General features: G+C 49.9%; 2 protein-coding genes across 5 annotated transcripts in view; one reads left to right on the top strand and one right to left on the bottom strand.

Moving 5' to 3' along the window:
• The window catches only part of LOC102073675 (GON-4-like protein), a 92,861-nt gene extending 79,372 nt beyond the window's left edge, over window positions 1-13,489 (top strand). Inside the window, exons 26-32 of one of the 2 annotated variants that reach the window (XM_074529415.1) lie at window positions 2,230-2,349; window positions 4,598-4,717; window positions 8,132-8,339; window positions 9,514-10,279; window positions 11,803-11,905; window positions 12,931-13,081; window positions 13,215-13,489. In XM_074529415.1, coding sequence (XP_074385516.1) covers window positions 2,230-2,349; window positions 4,598-4,717; window positions 8,132-8,339; window positions 9,514-10,279; window positions 11,803-11,905; window positions 12,931-13,080 — 1,467 coding nt within the window. In that variant the 3' untranslated portion in view covers window position 13,081; window positions 13,215-13,489. The other variant, XM_074529416.1, reaches the window with a different exon arrangement.
• A 242-nt stretch (window positions 13,490-13,731) lies between these two features.
• MSTO1 (misato mitochondrial distribution and morphology regulator 1) lies at window positions 13,732-21,215 on the bottom strand. Of its 3 annotated transcripts, none has more exons than XM_074529417.1 (14): window positions 21,066-21,215; window positions 20,853-20,976; window positions 20,566-20,620; window positions 20,057-20,120; window positions 19,924-19,972; window positions 18,781-18,895; window positions 18,560-18,677; window positions 18,335-18,469; window positions 18,091-18,243; window positions 16,897-17,028; window positions 16,622-16,806; window positions 16,443-16,508; window positions 15,382-15,500; window positions 13,732-14,040 (listed from the first exon to the last, which is right to left on the bottom strand). In XM_074529417.1, the coding sequence occupies exons 1-14, from the start codon at window positions 21,138-21,140 to the stop codon at window positions 13,799-13,801; spliced, it is 1,632 nt and encodes a 543-aa protein (XP_074385518.1). In that variant the 5' UTR covers window positions 21,141-21,215; the 3' UTR covers window positions 13,732-13,798. The 3 variants fall into 3 exon arrangements, with proteins under 3 accessions (XP_074385518.1, XP_074385519.1, XP_074385520.1); XM_074529418.1 differs by having other exon boundaries at window positions 18,781-18,880; XM_074529419.1 differs by having other exon boundaries at window positions 13,903-14,040; window positions 16,622-16,829.
• Between the last annotated feature and the right edge of the window lie 7 nt (window positions 21,216-21,222).

Genomic DNA, 21,222 nt, shown 5'->3' with positions numbered 1-21,222 from the left:
GATGGATGATGGATGGATGATGGATGGATGATGAATGATGGATGATGGATGGATGGATGGATGATGGATGGATGGATGGATGATGGATGGATGATGGATGGATGGATGGATGATGGATGGATGATGGATGGATGATGGATGGATGGATGGATGGATGGATGGATGGATGGATGATGGATGGATGATGGATGGATGGATGGATGGATGGATGGATGGATGATGGATGGATGGATGGATGGATGATGGATGGATGATGGATGGATGATGGATGATGGATGGATGGATGGATGGATGGATGGATGGATGATGGATGGATGGATGGATGGATGATGGATGGATGATGGATGGATGATGGATGATGGATGGATGGATGGATGATGGATGGATGGATGGATGGATGGATGGATGGATGGATGGATGATGGATGGATGATGGATGATGGATGATGGATGGATGGATGATGGATGGATGGATGGATGATGGATGGATGATGGATGGATGGATGGATGGATGATGGATGGATGGATGATGGATGGATGATGGATGGATGGATGATGGATGATGGATGGATGGATGGATGGATGGATGGATGGATGATGGATGGATGGATGGATGGATGATGGATGGATGGATGATGGATGGATGATGGATGGATGGATGATGGATGATGGATGGATGGATGGATGGATGGATGGATGGATGATGGATGGATGGATGGATGGATGATGGATGATGGATGGATGGATGGATGGATGATGGATGGATGGATGATGGATGATGGATGGATGGATGGATGGATGATGGATGGATGGATGGATGATGGATGGATGGATGATGGATGGATGGATGGATGGATGGATGGATGATGGATGATGGATGGATGGATGGATGGATGATGGATGGATGGATGATGGATGGATGGATGATGGATGGATGATGGATGGATGGATGATGGATGGATGATGGATGGATGGATGATGGATGGATGGATGGATGGATGATGGATGGATGGATGGATGGATGGATGATGGATGGATGGATGATGGATGGATGGATGATGGATGGAGGGATGATGGATGGAAGGATGATGGATGATGGATGATGGATGGATGGATGGATGGATGGATAGATGGATGGATGGATGGATGATGGACGGATGGATGATGGATGATGGATGGATGGATGGATGATGGATGGATGGATGATGGATGGATGGATGATGGATGATGGATGGATGGATGATGGATGATGGATGATGGATGATGGATGATGGATGGATGATGGATGATGGATGGATGAATGGATGGATGATGGATGGATGGATGATGGATGATGGATGATGGATGATGGATGATGGATGGATGGATGATGGATGGATGATGGATGGATGATGGATGGATGGATGATGGATGATGGATGGATGATGGATGGATGGATGGATGATGGATGGATGGATGGATGATGGATGAATGGATGGATGGATGGATGGATGATGGATGGATGGATGATGGATGATGGATGATGGATGATGGATGATGGATGGATGGATGATGGATGATGGATGATGGATGGATGATGGATGGATGATGGATGATGGATGATGGATGATGGATGGATGGATGGATGGATGGATGGATGGATGATGGATGATGGATGATGGATGATGGATGGATGATGGATGATGGATGGATGGATGGATGGATGGATGGATGGATGGATGGATGGATGATGGATGGATGATGGATGGATGGATGATGGATGGATGGATGGATGATGGATGGATGATGGATGGATGGATGGATGATGGATGGATGGATGATGGATGGATGATGGATGGATGATGGATGGATGGATGATGGATGATGGATGATGGATGGATGGATGATGGATGGATGATGGATGGATGGATGATGGATGGATGGATGATGGATGGATGATGGATGGATGATGGATGGATGGATGGATGGATGGATGATGGATGGATGGATGGATGATGGATGGATGGATGGATGGATGGATGATGGATGGATGGATGGATGGATGGATGGATGGATGGACACAACTCAATTAGAGGGTGCCATTCTAGAAGCACTGAAGCAAACCAAATTTTGGAACAGCAAGAAAATTTTTTTTTTTCTGGGCGGGGAAAGAGCAATTTTGGGGTGATCTGAGAGCAGCTCTGTGTCTGTGTCTGTGTCTGTGTCTGTGTCTGTGTCTGTTGTGCCGCAGTTCGATGGCTTTGAGGAGGTGTCGCTGCCGGATGTGGAGGAGGAGGAGGAGCCCCCCAAAATCCATGGAGGCAGCAGGAACAAGAAGAGGAAGGAGATTGGAGGCCAACAGCACGACAAGGTGGGGCTGGGCATCTCCTCTCTGAGCAGATTAAATTGGGTTAAATTTGGGTTAAATTGGGTTAAATTGGGCCTGGGGTATTTCCTTGGTATTTCTCATCTGTGAGCAGATTAAATTTGGGTTAAATTTGGATTAAATTGGGGCTGGGGTATTGCCTTGGTATTTCTCACCTCTGAGCAAATTAAAAATTGGGACTAAATTTGGAATAAATTGAGGTTGAATTGGATTTGGGGCATCTCCCTGGTATTTCTCACTTCTGAGGAGATTAAAAATTGGGATTAAATTTGGGTTAAATTGAGGTTGAATTGGGTCTGGGGCATCTCCCTGGTATTTCTCACTTCTGAAGAGAAGAAATTGGGATTAAATTGGGGCTGGGGTTGTTTCCTTGGTATTTCTCATCTCTGAGCAAATTAAATTTGGGCTAATTTTGGATTAAATTTGGCCTGGAGTATTTCCTTGGTATTTCTCACCTCTGAGTAAATTAAAAATTTAGATTAAATTGAGGTTGAATTGGGTTTGGGGTATTTCCCTGGTATTTCTCACCTCTGAACAAATTGAATTGGGATTAAATTTGCTTTAGGTCATCTCCTTGGTATTTCTCATCTGTGTGCAAATTCAAAATTGGGATTAAATTGGGAATAAATTTGGATTAAATTGAGGTTGAATTGGGTCTGGGGCATCTCCCTGGTATTTCTCACCTCTGAACAAAATAAATTTGGATTAAATTGGGCCTGGGCTATTTCTCTGTTATTTCTTATATGTGAGAAGATTAAAATGAGATTAAATTAAGATGAAATAGGGATTAAATTTGGCCTGGGGTATCTCCCTGCTATTTCTCACCTCTGAACAAATTGAATTTGGATTAATTGGGGTTGGGTTGTGTTACTGAGGGTGTGGCAGAGGTGGAGGAAGGGTCGGTGGGGATGTTTCTGTTGAGCTTTGCTTTGCCAGCAGCGCTTCAGCCCCCGTGTCCCCTGTCTGTCTGTCTGTCTGTCTGTCAGCCAGCTGGGGCTCTGTCTGTCCGTCTGTCTGTCAGCCAGCTGGGGCTCTGTCTGTCTGTCTGTCTGTCAGCCAGCTGGGGTTCTGTCTGTCTGTCAGCCAGCCAGCTGGGGCTCTGTCTGTCCGTCTGTCTGTCTGTCAGTCTGTCAGTCAGCCAGCCGGGGCTCTGTCTGTCTGTCCGTCTGTCAGCCAGCCAGCTGGGGTTCTGTCTGTCCGTCTGTCTGTCTGTCAGTCTGTCAGTCAGCCAGCTGGGGTTCTGTCTGTCTGTCCGTCAGTCAGCCAGCTGGGGTTCTGTCTGTCCGTCTGTCTGTCCATCTGTCAGTCAGCCAGCTGGGGTTCTGTCTGTCTGTCTGTCTGTCAGCCAGCTGGGGCTCTGTCTGTCTGTCTGTCTGTCAGCCAGCTGGGGCTCTGTCTGTCTGTCTGTCCGTCTGTCAGTCAGCCAGCTGGGGTTCTGTCTGTCCGTCTGTCTGTCCATCTGTCAGTCAGCCAGGTGGGGTTCTGTCTGTCTGTCTGTCTGTCAGCCAGCTGGGGCTCTGTCTGTCTGTCAGTCAGCCAGGTGGGGTTCTGTCTGTCTGTCTGTCAGTCAGCCAGCTGGGGTTCTGTCTGTCTGTCCGTCTGTCTGTCAGCCAGCCAGCTGGGGTTCTGTCTGTCCGTCTGTCTGTCAGTCAGCCAGGTGGGGTTCTGTCTGTCTGTCTGTCTGTCAGTCTGTCAGCTGGGGTTCTGTGTGTCTGTCTGTCAGTCAGTCAGCCAGCCGGGGCTCTGTCTGTCCGTCTGTCTGTCTGTCTGTCTGTCAGTCAGCCAGCCGGGGCTCTGTCCGTCTGTCTGTCTGTCAGTCAGCCAGCTGGGGTTCTGTCTGTCCGTCTGTCTGTCTGTCTTGTCTGTCTGTCAGTCAGCCAGCCAGGGCTCTGTCTGTCTGTCTGTCTGTCAGTCAGCCAGTCAGCCAGCTGGGGTTCTGTCTGTCTGTCAGCCAGCCATCTGGGGTTCTGTCTGTCTGTCCGTCTGTCAGTCTGTCAGTCAGCCAGCTGGGGTTCTGTCTGTCCGTCTGTCTGTCAGTCTGTCAGCCAGCTGGGGCTCTGTCTGTCTGTCAGTCAGCCAGCCGGGGCTCTGTCAGTCAGTCAGTCAGCCAGCCGGAGCTCTGTCTGTCTGTCTGTCTGTCTGTCTGTCTCAGTCAGCCAGCTGGGGTTCTGTCTGTCCGTCTGTCTGTCAGTCATCCAGCTGGGGCTCTGTCTGTCCGTCCGTCTGTCCACAGGAGGGGGAGTGGCCGGAGGGGCTGAAGGAATGCTCCTGCTCCTGCTCCTGCCACGAGGGCAGCAGTGACCCCAAGCTGAAGAAGAGCAAGAGGAGGAGCTGCAGCCACTGTGGCAGCAAGGTCAGTGTGGGGGTCCTGGAGCCCCCAAATCCTGGGGGAGGGAGGAACCTCCTTCTGATCCCTGAGCCTCCCAAATCCTGGGGGAGGAGGGGAATCCTTCCAAAAGTGAGGGGAGGCCTGGGGATCCCCCTGCTCATCCTCATGTCCCCCAGATCCTGGGGTGAGGAGGGGAATCCATCCAAAAGTGAGGGGATTCCAGGGGATCCTGGAGCCCCCAAATCCTGGGTGAGGAGGGGAATCCATCCAAAAGTGAAGAAGGGAATCCATCCAAAGCTGAGGGGAGTCCTGCCAGGCCTCCTGGTGATCCTCGTGTTCCCCAAATATTGGGGTGAGGAAGGGAATCCATCCAAAGTTCAGGGGACTCCTGGTGATCCTCCTGCTCATCCTCATGTCCCCCAAATCCTGAGTGAGGAAGGGAATCCATCCAGAGGTGAGGAAGGGAATCCATCCAAAGGTGAGGGGAGGCCTGGGGATCCTGGAGTCCCCAAATCCTGGGTGTGGAAGGGGAATCCCAAATCCAGAGGTGAGAGATGAACCTCCTTCTGATCCCTGAGCCTCCCAAATCCTGGGGGAGGAAGGGAATCCATCCAAAAGTCAGGGGAGTCCTCCTGAGCCTCCTGCTCATCCTCCTGTCCCCCAGATCCTGGGGTGAGGAGGGGAATCCATCCAAAAGTGAAGAAGGGAATCCATCCAAAGATGAGGGGATTCCTGGTGATCCTCATGTCCCCCAAATCCTGGGTGAGGAAAGGAATCCATCCAAAGATGAGGAAGGGAATCCATCCAGAGATGAGGAAGAGAATCCATCCAAAGGTGAAGGGGTCCTGGGGATCCTGGAGCCCCCAAATCCTGGGTGAGGAGGGGAGTCCATCCAGAGGTGAGGGGATTGCTGGGGATCCTCCTGAGGATCCTGGGCCCCCCAAATCCTGAATGAGGAAGGGAAACCATCTAAAAGTGAGGAGGGGAATCCATCTAAAAGTGACAATGGAATCCATCCAAAGCTGAGGGGAGTCCTGCCAGGCCTCCTGGTGATCCTCATGTTCCCCAAATATTGGGATGAGGAAGGGAATCCACCCAAAAGTGAGCAAGAGAACCCATCCAAAGCTGAGGGGATTCCTGGTGATCCTCATGTCCCCCAAATCCTGGGTGAGGAAGGGAATCCATCCAAAGATGAGGAAGGGAATCCATCCAAAGGTGAAGGGGTCCTGGGGATCCTGGAGCCCCCAAATCCTGGGTGAGGAGGGGAATCCATCCAGAGGTGAGGGGATTGCTGGGGATCCTCCTGAGGATCCTGGGGCCCCCCAAATCCTGAATGAGGAAGGGAAACCATCTAAAAGTGAGGAGGGGAATCCATCTAAAAGTGACAATGGAATCCATCCAAAGGTGAGGGGAGTCCTGCCAGGCCTCCTGGTGATCCTCGTGTTCCCCAAATATTGGGGTGAGGAAGGGAATCCACCCAAAAGTGAGCAAGAGAACCCATCCAAAGGTGAAGGGGTCCTGGGGATCCTGGAGTCCCCAAATCCTGGGTGAGGAAGGGAATCCATCCAGAGGTGAGCAAGAGAACCCATCCAAAGCTGAGGGGATTCCTGGGGATCCTGGGGGAGGAAGGGAATCCATCCAAAGGTGAAGAAGGGAATCCATCCAGAGGTGAGGGGAGTCCTGGTGATCCTCCTGGTGATCCTTCAGCCTCCCGAAATCTGGGTGAGGTGGGGCAGGGAATCCCAAATCCAGAGGTGGGAAGGGAATCCCAAATCCAGAGGTGGGAAGGGAATCCCAAATCCAGAGGTGAGGAAGGGAATCCCAAATCCAGAGGTGGGAAGGGAATCCCAAATCCAGAGGTGAGGGAGGGAATCCCAAATCCAGAGGTGGGAAGGGAATCCCAAATCCAGAGGTGAGGAAGGGAATCCCAAATCCAGAGGTGGGAAGGGAATCCCAAATCCAGAGGTGAGGGAGGGAATCCCAAATCCAGAGGTGAGGGAGGGAATCCCAAATCCAGAGGTGCCTCCCTGCCTGCAGCTCTGCCTGCACCTCCCTGCCCTTCTCCCAATATTATAGCAATATTATTATTATTATTATTATTATTATTATTATTATTATTATTATTATTATTATTATTATTATTACTACTACTACTACTACTACTACTACAATAAAATAACAATATAAATAGTACTAATTGTATTAATAACAATTATAATGACAATAACTATAATAATAAAAATTAATAAAAATAACAATGACAATAATAATAGTAGTAATTACAATTATAATGATGATTATAATAATAAGGATAATAAAAATAAAATAGCTACAACAATAATGTATTAATAACAATGATGTTTAAAATTACAATAACAATAACTAATAAAAATAATAATGATATTAATAATAGTGATAACGGTAATAAATTAATAAAAATAAAACAACAATAGCAATAATAATGGTATTAATAACAATTATAATGTAATGATAATAAGAAGAAGATGTTTAAAATGTAATAATAATGGTATTAATAACAGTGATAATGATGATAATAATAATGATGGTGGTGGTAATAATAGTAATAGTAGTAGCAATATTATTATTATTATTATTATTATTATTATTATTATTATTATTATTATATAACAATAAAATAACAATATCAATGATAGTAATTGTATTAGTAATAATTATAATGACAATAACTATAATAATAAAAATTAATAAAAATTAAATATAACAATAATAATGTATTAATAGCAATATTTATAATTACAATAACAATAATTAATAAAAATAATAATGATATTAATAATAGTGATAGTGATAACGATAATAAATTAATAAAAATAAAACAACAATAGCAATAATAATGGTATTAATAACAATTATAATAATGGTAATGATAATAATAAGAAGTTTAAAATGTAATAATAGTGGTATTAATGATAATGATACTACTAGTACTACTATTACGAACAATGATGATGATGATGATGATGATAATAATAATAATAATTTCTAAAGCAAGCATAATGCCAAGGGGAAGCCAATAATAATAATAGTAATAGCAATAGCAATAGTAATAATAATAATAATAATAATAATAATAATAATAATAATAATAATAAATTTCTAAAGCAAGCACAATGCCAAGGGGAAGCCAATAATAATAATAATAACAACAATAATTATAATAATAGTAATAGTAATAATAATAATAAATTTCTAAAGCAAGCACGATGGCAAGGGGAAGCCCCTAATAATAATAATAATAATAATAATAATAATAATAATAATAATAATAATAATAATAAATTTCTGAAGCAAGCACAATGGCAAAGGGAAGCCCCTGGCAGGAGCAGCTGCCAGCCCAGCCCGAGCTGTGCTTGGCAAGGACAGCCCTGGGTGATGGTGCCTCCGGTTGCTTTGCAGGTGTGTGAAGGGAAGTTTTACAAAAGCAAAGATTGCCAGGAGCTCGCTGGCAGCCTCGGGCAGAGGGAGGGCAGCCCCCAGGCGGAGGGGAAGGAGCCCGGGACGCCCAGGGAGGCTGCAGAGGAAGCCCTGGAGAGCAGAGAGGAGGCAGAGGAGGCCCCGGGCAGGACGAAGGCCGGCCCCAGGCGGGGGGAGTCGCTGTCCCCAGGTGGGTGCAGCTGCTGCCTGGGACCCTCTGCTCATGGACCAGGGCGGGCTCAGGCACTGCTCCTCATTTATTGATTTTTATAGATTTAATGTACATTACATTGCATTACTGTATTGCATTACGCTACATTGCATTGCATTGCATTGCATTGCATTGCGTTACGTTACATTGCATTACATTGCATAACATTACATTACATTACATTACATTACATTACATTACCATTACATTACGTCATTATTATATTATATTATGTTATGTTATGTTATATTATATTATATTATATTATATTATATTATATTATATTATATTATATTATATTATATTATATTATATTATATTATATTATATTACGTTACATTACTATGTTACATTACGTTACATTACATTGCATTGCATTGCATTACATTACATTACATTACATTAATTATATATAGTATACTATAACACACTACAATATACTATAATGTACTAATATAATTTACTATACTATAATATACTAATATTATATATATACTAATTATACTATACTATAATATACTAATATAATATACATTATGTTATATTTCTATTATATATATGTTTATATATTATATAGAATATATATTTAAATATTATGTATACACACACATATATATGTATATGTGATATATCATACATTTAAAATGCACATTTATTGAGTATAATGAGAACTCCTAATTGTTGTTTTTTCAGTTTTTTTTCTCTTGTTCCTCCACTCTGGATGTTTTAAACTTAAAAAAATCTTTCCTGCCTAGAGAATATTCTGCTTTTTTCACAATGATGGCTCCATTTGTAGATATATTATATATCTATATCTATCTCTATCTATATATATATATATATATATGTAAATATATATATATATAACTATATATCAATATATATGTAAATATATATATGTATAATATAAATGCATATTCACTGCAGGGTTTTGCTCTGTGCAAGGCACTTGTGAAATCTCCATCTCTTCACCCAGCAGTTGCTTTTAGCAAGAGAATGGGTGCAGATTGTTTTCTTTAAAGCACAGCTGGAGTCAGAGCTGCTCCCAGACTGCTCTCCTGTGCAGCTTTAGGCTCTGTAAATAAAAATACCTTTAAAGTCAGGGAATGGAGGCTCCTTGCAGCCTCAGTGAGCTCGTTTGTGTTTCCCCCAGGATCGCAGCTGGAGGGCAGGCCGGCCCCCAGCCGGCCGTGTGCCAAGCCTGCCCCTGCCCATGCCCAGCTTCCAGAAGGTTCCGGTGCAGCCGCGGGCGCTGCCAAGGACGGGGACTCTGCTGCCAGCGAGCCCAGATGGGCACAGCTACCGAAAACTGCTCTGGAGCTACCTCAGGAAAGCAAAGGCTGCCCTCGGCCAGGGGGGCACACGGAGGGGCTGGGCAGGGGCCTGTGCCCCCCAGGGCCCCATCCCTGCCCGCCCGAGGGGCCTCACTCTGGGCACGGCGGCTCTGCCCCTGCTCCCGAGGGTGGCACAGAGCTCGAGGGGGCAGCAGGAGCTGAGGCCCAGCAGAGCAGCAGGCAGGGCTGCCCTGGCACGGGGCACAGAGCAGGGGGAGCTGAGGCCCAGCAGAGCAGCAGCCAGGGCTGCCCTGGCACGGGGCACAGAGGCGGCTCTGGAGCTGCTCCTGAGGCCGGGCCCAGGGCAGGCGGCAGCAGCAGCTCCCCGGGGCAGCAGCAGCAGCAGCAGCAGCAGCAGCAGCAGAGGGAGCCCAGAGCAGCAGCAGCAGCCCCGGGGCAGCAGCAGCAGCAGCAGCAGCAGCAGCAGCAGCAGCAGCAGCAGCAGCAGCAGCAGAGGGAGCCCAGAGCAGCAGCAGCAGCAGCCCCGGGGCACAGGGAGGAGCAGCAGCGAGGGACAGAGGCCACCGTGTGTGCCAAGAACAGCAAAGTCAGCTCCACTGGGGAGAAGGTTGTGCTCTGGACCAGGTAATTCTGCCTCAGCTCCTCTTGCTGTGCCCATTCTTTGCCTCCAGCTCTTACTGGGTCATTGATTGTCAGTTTGTGTCCCTGATTTCTGACCCTTCCCTTGCTCAGTACATGTTTGGCCCCATGAGCTGCTCCTGGCAGGGAGCACTTCAGATTGGGAAAAAAACTTAAAACCATCTCAAAAGGTTCCTCTTAAAATCTCCTTCAAAAAACTGAAAGCCAGGCCAAAGGAGCTCTGCTTGGAGAAGGGTCCTGGGGTTGGGGGTGGCAGGAGGAGCCTTGTTAGGGATTGCTGAGCTGGGAATTAAACTGGGAATTGAACTGGGAATTGAACTGGGATTGCTGAGCTGGGAATTGAACTGGGATTGCTGAGCTGGGAATTAAACTGGGAATTAAACTGGGATTGCTGAAATGGGAATTGAACTGGGAATTAAACTGGGATTGCTGAAATGGGATTGCTGAACTGGGAATTAAACTGGGATTGCTAAACTGGGATCAGAGCTGGGATTGTTGAACTGGGAATTGAACTGGAATTACTGAACTGGAATTGCTGAACTGTGATTGCTGAGCTGGGATTGCTGAGCTGGGATTGCTGAACTGGGACTGAACTGGGATTGCTGAACTGGGATTGCTGAACTGGGAACTGAGCTGGGAATTAAACTGGGATTGCTGAACTGGGATTGCTGAACTGGGAATTACACTGGGATTGCTGAGCTGGGACTGAACTGGGATTGCTGATCTGGGATTGAGCTGGGATTGCTGGGCTGGGACTGAGCTGGGATTGAGCTGGGATTGCTGGGCTGGGATTGAGCTGGGATTGCTGAACGGGGAACTGAGCTGGGAATTAAACTGGGATTATTGAGCTGGGATTGCTGAGCTGGGATTGCTGGGCTGGAATTGCTGGGCTGGGATTGCTGGGCTGGGATCAGAGCTGGGATTGCTGAACTGGGATTGAGCTGGGATTGCTGAACTGGGATTGCTGATCTGGGACTGAGCTGGGATTGCTGGGCTGGGATTGCTGGGCTGGGATCAGAGCTGGGATTGCTGAACTGGGATTGCTGGGCTGGGATCAGAGCTGGGATTGCTGAACTGGGATTGCTGGGCTGGGACTGGGCTGGGATTGCTGAACTGGGAATTGAGCTGGGATTGCTGAGCTGGGATTGCTGAACTGGGATTGCTGAACTGGGATCAGAGCTGGGATTGCTGGGCTGGGATTGCTGGGCTGGGATTGAGCTGGGATTGCTGGGCTGGGATTGCTGAACTGGGATCAGAGCTGGGATTGCTGGGCTGGGATTGCTGGGCTGGGACTGAGCTGGGAATTAAACTGGGATTGCTGAGCTGGGATTGCTGATCTGGGACTGAGCTGGGATTGCTGAGCTGGGACTGAGCTGGGATTGCTGGACTGGGATTGCTGGGCTGGGATTGCTGGGCTGGGACTGAGCTGGGATTGCTGGGCTGGGACTGAGCTGGGGTGTTTGAGCTCCCGCTGTTCCTGGGCTGCTCTCACGGGCTCTGCCCTGCAGGGAGGCCGACAGAGTCATCCTCACCACGTGCCAGGAGAGGGGAGCCCACCTGGACACCTTCCACGCCATCTCCCAGAAACTGGGCAACAAAACTGCCAGTGAGGTGAGGCTGCTGCGGGACAGGGCTGGGAACCCCAGGGTGCTGCCCCATCACTCTCCCAACTTCAGTTTGATGGAAAAAATCATCCCAGTTGCAAATAAAAGAAAAAAAACCAAACCAAACTCTGTTTTAGTGGTGCCAAAAACCCTCTGTGCCCTGCTCCTGCCAGGTTACCATTGATGTCTGAGCTGCACCTTTGGCACTGGGGCTGTTTCAGTGGCTGCTCCTCAGCTCCTCCTCCTGTACAAACCTGCTTTTGTCTCTGAATCTTCCAAAGTCCCAGATTGCACCTGGGGAATGGAACTGTTCCTCCAGAGCAAACAAACCCAGAGCTTTCCCATTTCTCCTCCTCAATGCCTCAGTCTTGTATGAAATGCCACTGTGCTGTTGAATTTGTGTCGAATTATCATATTAGTGTATTATAGTATAGTATAATTAGTATATATAATATCATATTAGTATATGATATTAATAGTATATATACTATACTATATATACTATATAGTATACTGTATACTATATACTATATAGTATACTATAGTATACTATACTATATATACTATAGTAACCTATAGTATACTATAATATACTATTAGTATATTATAGTATAATCTAATTAGTATATATAATATCATATTAGTATGTTATAGTATAATCTAATTAGTATATATAATATCATATTAGTATATTATAGTATCTATACTATCTATATAATTAGTATATATAGTATATTATTATATTAGTATATATTAGTTATATAATATATGATAATATAATAATTATAATTATATTATATAAGATAAGTACATAATATATATTATATATAATTATATAATATATATTATATAATATATAATTATATATTATATAATATATTATATTATATTATATAGTATATATTAGTATCTATATAATTAGTATATCTATATAATATAATATTAGTATATTATAGTGGGAATTCCTGAAATTGCATTTGCACGGCAGCCCCGGGTGACCCCGGCTCCCCTTGGCTCCCCTTGGCCCCGCAGGTGTCGCACAGGTTCCGGGAGCTGATGAGGCTCTTCCACACCTCCTGCCACGGCAGCTCCGAGGATGAGGAGGACGCCACCAGCACCAGCAACACCGACCAGCTGTCAGACAAAGACCTCCTGCTCTCTGAGGAGGAACCTGATGACTGAGGCGATCAATCCACTGACTGCTCCAGGAAAGGGGTTTTTATTTGCTGCTAGACAGGTGCTGTGGAAAAATGTTTGCACAGGTACTTGAGACAGCACCTTAATTTTTATTTTTTTTTTTTTGGTTCAATTTCCAGCCTGTACCAAACCAAAGGCGGGAAGTAGAATGAAAAAAATTCTTTAGAACTCACTCCCCCCTGGGGAGTTTCAGCAGTGGAATAACAGAACTTGTGGACACTGATCTGGCCTTGGGGCCTCTGCCCAGGACCTGTAAATATTGTACCCTGAAATGTCACTTTTCACGTGACTTTTTCTAAGTTCTCCCCTCTTGTGCTGATTGTATGTGAGATAGTTACAGTCTGAATTTTCTATTTATTGTGTGGGTTTATTTGAACAGGCAGAGCAAATCCAATTTGCGCAGCTGAAAAAAAAAGAAAATAAACCCAACCAAAAAGCAGCTTTCCTCCTTTGCCACACAACTGCGAGTAGGTGGAAAACTCCACCCAGATTTTTTTTTTTTTTTTTGGTAATAAAATGAGAAGAAGGAACAGAAGATTTTTTTTTTGGTGGGTAGGTTGAAAACTCCACCCAGATTTTTTTTTTTTGGTAATAAAATGAGAAGGAACAGAAGATTTTTTTTTTGGTAATAAAACAAGAAGGGCATCTCTAAAACAATTCCCTTTATTGTGGGAGCCATCTCAAAGCCAGTCCCCGCTGTGGATCAGTCGGAATCTGCCTCATCCTGGGATCCATCGGCCGCAGCTCCTGTCCCTGTCTCTGTCTCGTAGCACTGGGCCAGGCTCCGCAGCTCCTCCAGGGCCTCCTGGACGTCGTCGAGCTCCAGCCCGGCCGTGCAGGAGCTGCCCCAGCGCCGGGGCCGCAGCTCCCGGGCCAGCCCCGAGAGCAGCGCCCGCAGGGCAGGGCAGCTCTGCAGGGCCGCCAGCACGGGCACGCTGCCCACGGCTGCGGGGACACGGCACGGGGAGGGTTAAACTGCGCCAGACATCGGGCATGGCGAGGGTTAAACACCATCAAACCCTCAGTCACCACCCTGGCACAGCAAGGGTTAAACAGCACCAGAACCTCAGGCACAGAAAGGGTTAAACTGCACCAGACATCGGGCACGGCGAGGGTTAAACTGCGCCAGACAGCGGGCACAGAAAGGGTTAAACTGGGCCAGACATCGGGCACAGAAAGGGTTAAACTGCGCCAGACATCGGGCACACAAAGGGTTAAACAGTGCCAGACATGGGGCACAGAAAGGGTTAAACAGCGTCAGACATCGGGCACACAAAGGGTTAAACAGCGCCAGACATGGGGCACAGAAAGGATTAAACAGCGCCAGAACCTCAGGCACCAGCCCGGCACGGCAAGGGTTAAATACCACCAAAACCTCAGCCACCACCCTGGCACAGAAAGGGTTAAACAGCACCAGAAACTTGGGCATGGCAAGGGTTAAACAGTGCCAGACATCGGGCACAGAAAGGGTTAAACAGACATCTGGTTATTGATAATTTTGGTTATTAATAATTTTGGTTATTGATAATCCTGGCTATTAATAATCCTGGTTACTAATAATCCTGGTTATTGATAATTTTGGTTATTGATAATCTTGGATATTGATAATCCAGGTTATTGATAACCCTGGTTATTAATAATCCTGGTTATCGATAATTGTGGTCATTGATAACCCTGGTTATTGATAATTTTTTAATTGATAATCCTGGTTATTTTTAATTTTTGTTATTGATAACTTTGGGTTGTCATTGATAACTTTGGGGTTGTCATTGATAACTTTGGGATGTCATTGACAACTTTGGGTTGTCATTGATAACTTTGGGTTGCCATTGATAACTTGGGGTTGTCATTGATAACTTTGGGTTGTCATTGACAACTTTGGGGTTGTCATTGATAACTTTGGGTTGCCATTGATAACTTTGGGGTGTCATTGATAACTTTGGGATGCCATTGATAACTTGGGGTTGTCATTGACAACTTGGGGTTGTCATTGATAACTTTGGGGTTGCCATTGATAATTTGGGGTTGCCATTGATAATTTGGGGTTGTCATTGATAACTTTGGGTTGTCATTGATAACTTTGGGGTTGCCATTGATAATTTTGGGTTGTCATTGATAACTTTGGGTTGTCATTGATAACTTTGGGGTTGCCATTGATAATTTGGGCTGTCATTGATAACTTTGGGTTGTCATTGATAACTTTGGGGTTGCCATTGATAATTTGGGCTGTCATTGATAACTTTCCCCCCCTCGGGCCCTGCTCTGTCCGGGCTGTTCGTTCCTTACCTGCCGGGGAGGAGCCCCGGGCTCTGTCCCCGAGGAATCCCCGCGGGCTCAGCAGAGGAGAGAAGAACTGCGGGAAGGGGGCGCGGGTGGGGCAGGGCTGCCGGAGCACGTGGGCGGTGCTGGGGGGACACCACAGAGTCACCCGAGCGTCCCCTGTGCCAACCCAAACCCACCCGTGCCAGTGCAGCCCAGACCCGCACCCACCCGTGCCAACACAGCTCCAGACCCGCACCCACCCGTGCCAATGCAGCCCCAACCCGCACCCACCTGTGCCAATGCAGCTCCAACCCGCACCCACCCGTGCCAATGCGGCTCCAACCCTCACCCACCCGTGCCAGTGCGGCTCCAAACCCGCACCCACCCGTGCCAATGCAGCTCCAGACCCGCACCCACCCGTGCCAGTGCAGCCCCAACCCGCACCCACCCGTGCCAATGCAGCCCCAACATGCAGCTCCAGACCCGCACCCACCCGTGCCAGTGCAGCTCCAACCCGTGCCAGTGCAGCTCCAACCCGCACCCACCCGTGCCAGTGCAGCTCCAGACCCGCACCCACCCGTGCCAATGCACCCCCAAACCCGCACCCACCCGTGCCAATGCGGCCCCAGACCCGCACCCACCCGTGCCAGTGCGGCCCCAGACCCGCACCCACCCGTGCCAATGCGGCCCCAACCCGCACCCACCCGTGCCAATGCAGCCCCAGACCCGCACCCACCCGTGCCAGTGCGGCCCCAGACCCGCACCCACCCGTGCCAGTGCGGCCCCAACCCGCACCCACCCGTGCCAATGCAGCTCCAAACCCGCACCCACCCGTTCCAGTGCAGCCCCAACCCGCACCCACCCGTGCCAATGCAGCTCCACACCCGCACCCACCCGTGCCAGTGCAGCCCCAGACCCGCGCCCACCCGTGCCAGTGTGGCTCCAACCCGCACCCACCCGTGCCAGTGCAGCTCCAGACCCGCACCCACCCGTGCCAGTGCAGCACCAAACCCGCACCCACCCGTGCCAATGAGGCTCCAAACCCGCACCCACCCGTGCCAGTGCAGCCCCAGACCTGCACCCACCTGAAGGCTCCCGGGAACTGCGTGTGCAGGTACTGCTGCAGCACCTGCTCGGGGCTCTCTCTCTCCCTGCAAGGCAAACTCAGCATCTCCCAGCTCTAAACTCAGCAGCATCGTTCCCTGCCCTGCCCCTCAGTGGGTGTCTGAACCCTGCAGGAGGTGCAGCTCAGCTGCTGCTTTACCTGCTGCTGCCTTGCTCCTGGCACAGCCCTCGCAGCACAGCCGACTGGGCAAAGCAGGAGCTGAATTTCCGCTCCTTGCAGGAGGACAGGAGCTGCCAGGGCACGTCCCGGTGGGCACCCAGCACGTCGGGCAGCGCGGAGCCGGCCAGGGCGGGCAGGGGCAGAGCTGCCCAGGCAGCCACAACCTGGATTTGGGTGACAGAACAGGCTGGGCCGCTCTCCTGGCACAGCTGGGGCCGTGCAGCACAGCTGGAAGGGCCCCTCCTCATCCTCACCTTCCTCCCAGAGAAGGTGAGCGAGTCGGCGAGGTGCAGCATGGAGGCCTGCGAGGAGCAGAGCCTGTAGGGAGCCGTGAGCGTGTCCAGGGCTGCGGCCAGAACGGCAGAGCTGTGGTAGCTCAGGGATGCCTGGGGAGGAGACACGGCAGGAACTGCAGGGCAGCTCAGAGTTTGTGTTTAAATTAAACCAGATTGTAAATTGTGCCTTTAACGGAGGTGGTTTGCAAATTGTACCTTTAAAAGAGATGGATTGCAAATTGTGCCTTTAAAAGAGGTGGATTTTAAGTTGTGCCTTTAAAGGAGGTGGATTGTAAACTGTGCCTTTAAAGGAGGTGCATTGTAAATTGTACCTTTAAAAGAGGTGGATTGTAAATTGAGCCTTTAAAAGAGGTGGATTGATTGTAAGTTGTGCCTTTAAAAGAGGTGGATTGCAAATTGTACCTTTAAAAGAGGTGCATTGTAAATTGTACCTTTAAAAGAGGTGGATTTTAAGTTGTGCCTTTAAAAGAGGTGCATTGTAAATTGTACCTTTAAAGGAGGTGCATTGTAAATTGTACCTTTAAAAGAGGTGGTTTGCAAATTGTGCCTTTAAAAGAGGTGCATTGTAAATTGTACCTTTAAAGGAGCTGGATTGTAAATTGTGCCTTTAAAAGAGGTGGATTTTAAGTTGTGCCTTTAAAGGAGGTGGATTGTAAACTGTGCCTTTAAAAGAGGTGGATTGATTGTAAGCTGTGCCTTTAAAGGAGGTGGATTGCAAATTGTGCCTTTAAAAGAGGTGGATTTCAAGTTGTGCCTTTAAAAGAGTTGGTTTGCAGTTATTTCACGGTTAGGATAAGCAGCCAGGGTGGAACTGCAGCTCCAGCCCAGCTGTTGGTTAACAAATGCTTTGCTGCCATTTTTCTTATCTTTTTTGGCTCCCTGAAGCTCCAGTGAGGCTGGAGTTACTCCAAACATGGGGAATAATTGTAGTAAAAGGCTTTTCTTCAGTGCCAGCACCCACCAGAAAGCACGAGGGCCAAGGAAATGTGTTAATATTTTCAAAAGCAGGAAGAAAACTACACAAATTGAAAAGTTGGCGGTTAAGTGCCAGTGAAAAAGGAGGAAAAGGTCTGAGCAGAACAGCACCAAGAAAAACCATCAAAGCACAGAGAGACAGGGGTAAAGCTGCAGGAGCTCAAGGGCAGCACTCACATTGTATTTTATGTAGGGAAATGTCACAGGAGGTTCTGGCCTGAGTCCCAAGCTGCCATTGAGTGACAAAGGGCAGAAGAGAGAGCTGTGCCGGGACAGGTGGGCAATGCCCAGGGCTGTGTTCATCAGTCTGCAGAAACTCTTCTGAGGGTCCTGGGGGGGAAAAATCCAACCCTTGGAACCAACAGGAACCTGTCAAAGCCGGGCTGGGCTCCTGCTCTGGGCTCCCTCAGGGGTTACTCACTCCCACAGCAGCCAGGACCGGAGTCAGGCCCCACGTCAGGATCCCCTTGCGCGCGTACTCATCGTGGAGCAGCTCCGTCACCCGGGCACCAACTCCAGAGAATCCATTGTGGAGGTCACAGAGGACCTGAAACCCCTGTGGGAAACAGCAGCAGCACCTCAGGTTCTGCTTCTCCTTGAGCAGAAAGTTTCCTGGGAGCAAAGGGAGCTGGGACGAGGTGAGGACCTGGAGGTAATCACACTCCTCCACAAAGAAGTGCAGCCGATCTTCCAGCTCCTCCACACAGGCTGGGTCCTGCAGGAGGCTTTCACCTTGCCCAAAGCCTTCGAGACAGCCACAATCCCTGAGGGAAAAAGGGGTAAAGAGGGGTTATTTTATCCCTTTTGTTCACCCTTAAAGGCAAAACTCAGCCCAGTTTGGGCTCAGGAGCGAAGCCGTGGCCGTACCCATCGTGCAGGTACTGCCGGATCACGTAGAGACTCTGGGGGTGCAGGTTCACACTGAGGTAATCGGACCAGAGCCTGGGGGAGGGAGCGTCCTGGGACCCTGCAGGAGAGGAACCTGCAGGGGACAGAGCGGAGAGCAAAGATCCTGGCAGCTCTGAGCGTCCCCATGAACGAAAAACCAATTTTTTAACATGTTCTGACCATCCCCTTTGAGCTCTGAGCATCCCCTTTGAGCTTTGGGCATCCCCATGAATGTAAAATCAGCTTTCTAACATGTTCTGAGCATTCTCTTTGAGCCCTGAGCATCCCCTTTCTCCTCTGAGCATCCCCATGAATGTAAAATCAGTTTTCTAACATGTTCCAAGCATCCCCTTTCAGCTCTGACCATCCCCTTTCCATTCCTGAGAATCCCCTTGCAGCTCTGAGCATCCCCGTGAATGTAAAATCAATTTTCTAACATGTTCTGAGCATCCCCTTTGAGCTCTGAGCCTCCCTTTTGAGTTCTGAGCATTCTCTTTGAGCCCTGAGCATCCCCTTTCTCCTCTAAGCATCCCCATGAATGTAAAATCAATTTTCTACCATGTTCTAAGCATCCCCTTTCAGCTCTGACCATCCCCTTTCCATTCCTGAGCATCCCCATGAATATTAGATCAGTTTTCTAACATGTTCTGAGCATCCCCTTTCTGCTCTGGGCATCCCCATGAATGTAAAATCAGTTTTCTAACATGTTCTGAGCATCCCCTTTCTGCTGTGAGCATCCCCATGAATGTAAAATCAGTTTTCTAACATGTTCCAAGCATCCCCTTTCAGCTCTGACCATCCCCTTTCCATTCCTGAGAATCCCCTTTCAGCTCTGAGCATCCCCGTGAATGTAAAATCAATTTTCTAACATGCTCTGAGCATCCTCTTTGAGCTCTGAGCATCCCCAAAATGCAAAACCAATTTTTTAATTTATCCGGGGACGGTTTTTTTAGCCCATCTGCTGGGCTGAAAAACCTGGATAAGTTAAAAAACTGGCTCAGCCCATCTGGCCCAGCTCTCCATAAGCCAAGCGCTGTTATCCCGCAGTTTTCCTTCTCCCACAGCAGGAACCAGCGAATTCTGATTTCTGCCTTTCTGGAGCCGACCCCAGCCCGCACAAACCTGGCCCCGCAGCGCCCGCGTTCCCCTTGGCGTCCCCGGCCGCGTCTCCCTGCGGGAACAATCCCGGCCCGGTCAGCGGGGGCTGCGCTCGGAGCCGGGCCGGGAGCGGTGCGGGCCCCGCGGCCGCGCTCACCCTGCGGCTCCCGGTGTCCCGCGGCGCGCGGCCCCGCTCCCGGCAATCGGCGACAGCGCCGTCCCTGCGACACAAAGCGGCGGCGGCTGCGGGACCCGGCCCGGCCCGCACCGCGCTCACCGGGGCCGCGGCCCGGCCCGCACCGCGCTCACCGGGGCCCCGGCCCGGCCCGCACTCACGGTGTCACCGCGGCCCCGTCCCGCACTATCCCGCATTCACCCGTTTAGCGGAGGCTCCGGTCCCGTCCCGCACTCACCGGCGGCCCCATCCCCGTCCCGCACTGTCCCGCACTCCCCAGCTCACCGGGGCCCCGTCCCGTTTCCTCCCGTTCCCTCCCGCCCCATCCCGCACTCACCGGCGGCTCCGTCCCATCCCATCCCGTCCAATCCCGCACTCACCAGCTCACCGGCGGTTCCGTGCCCGCCCCGTCCCGCACTCACCGGTGGCCCCATTCCGCCCCGGTCCCGTCCCGTTCCGTTCCCTCCCGTCCCATCCCATCCCGCACTCACCAGCTCACCGGCGGCTCCGTGTCCGCCCCGTCCGCTCTGAGCGCGCCCACGCCGCCTGCAAACAGAGCCCGGTCACGGCGGGGCCGCCCGGTGCCCGCATCCATCCATCCCGGTGTCCGCACCCCGCCCGGTGCCCGCACCCATCCCGCCTGGTGCCCGCACCCATCCCGGTGCCCGCACCCATCCCGGTGCCCGCACCCATCCCGCCTGGTGCCCGCACCCATCCCGGTGCCCGCATCCATGCCGGTGCCCGATCCCGCCCGGTGCCCGCACCCCGCCCGCGGTACCTTTCAGCTCCAGCGCCACCAGCCGCGGCTCGGGGCTCTCGGTGCCGCCCGGGCCCCGCGCGGAGCGGAGCAGCGCGGCCGCGCGGAGCTCGTTGTGCTCGCCGGGGCTGCGCAGCGCGGCGGCCTGCGGGGAACGGCGGGGGGCGAGACGCGGTCAGAGCGAGCCCCGGCCCCGGCCCGACCCCCGGCCCCGGCCCCGGCCCCGGCCCGCACCTGCAGCCCCCACCAGTGCGCGCCCACGCAGCCCGCGTAGTGCCCGAGCTGCAGCGTGACCGCCTCCCCCGGCATCGCCGCGCAGCAACGGAACCGGGAGCGCGTCACGGGGCCCGCCCCGGACGGGCGGGGCCGCCGGCGGGGGCGGGAACGGACG

Source organism: Zonotrichia albicollis, chromosome 30 (genome assembly GCF_047830755.1).
Source record: "Zonotrichia albicollis isolate bZonAlb1 chromosome 30, bZonAlb1.hap1, whole genome shotgun sequence".
NCBI lineage: Eukaryota > Metazoa > Chordata > Aves > Passeriformes > Passerellidae > Zonotrichia > Zonotrichia albicollis.
Note: the sequence above shows the minus strand (reverse complement) of the source record. Positions and strands in the feature narration are given on the sequence as shown.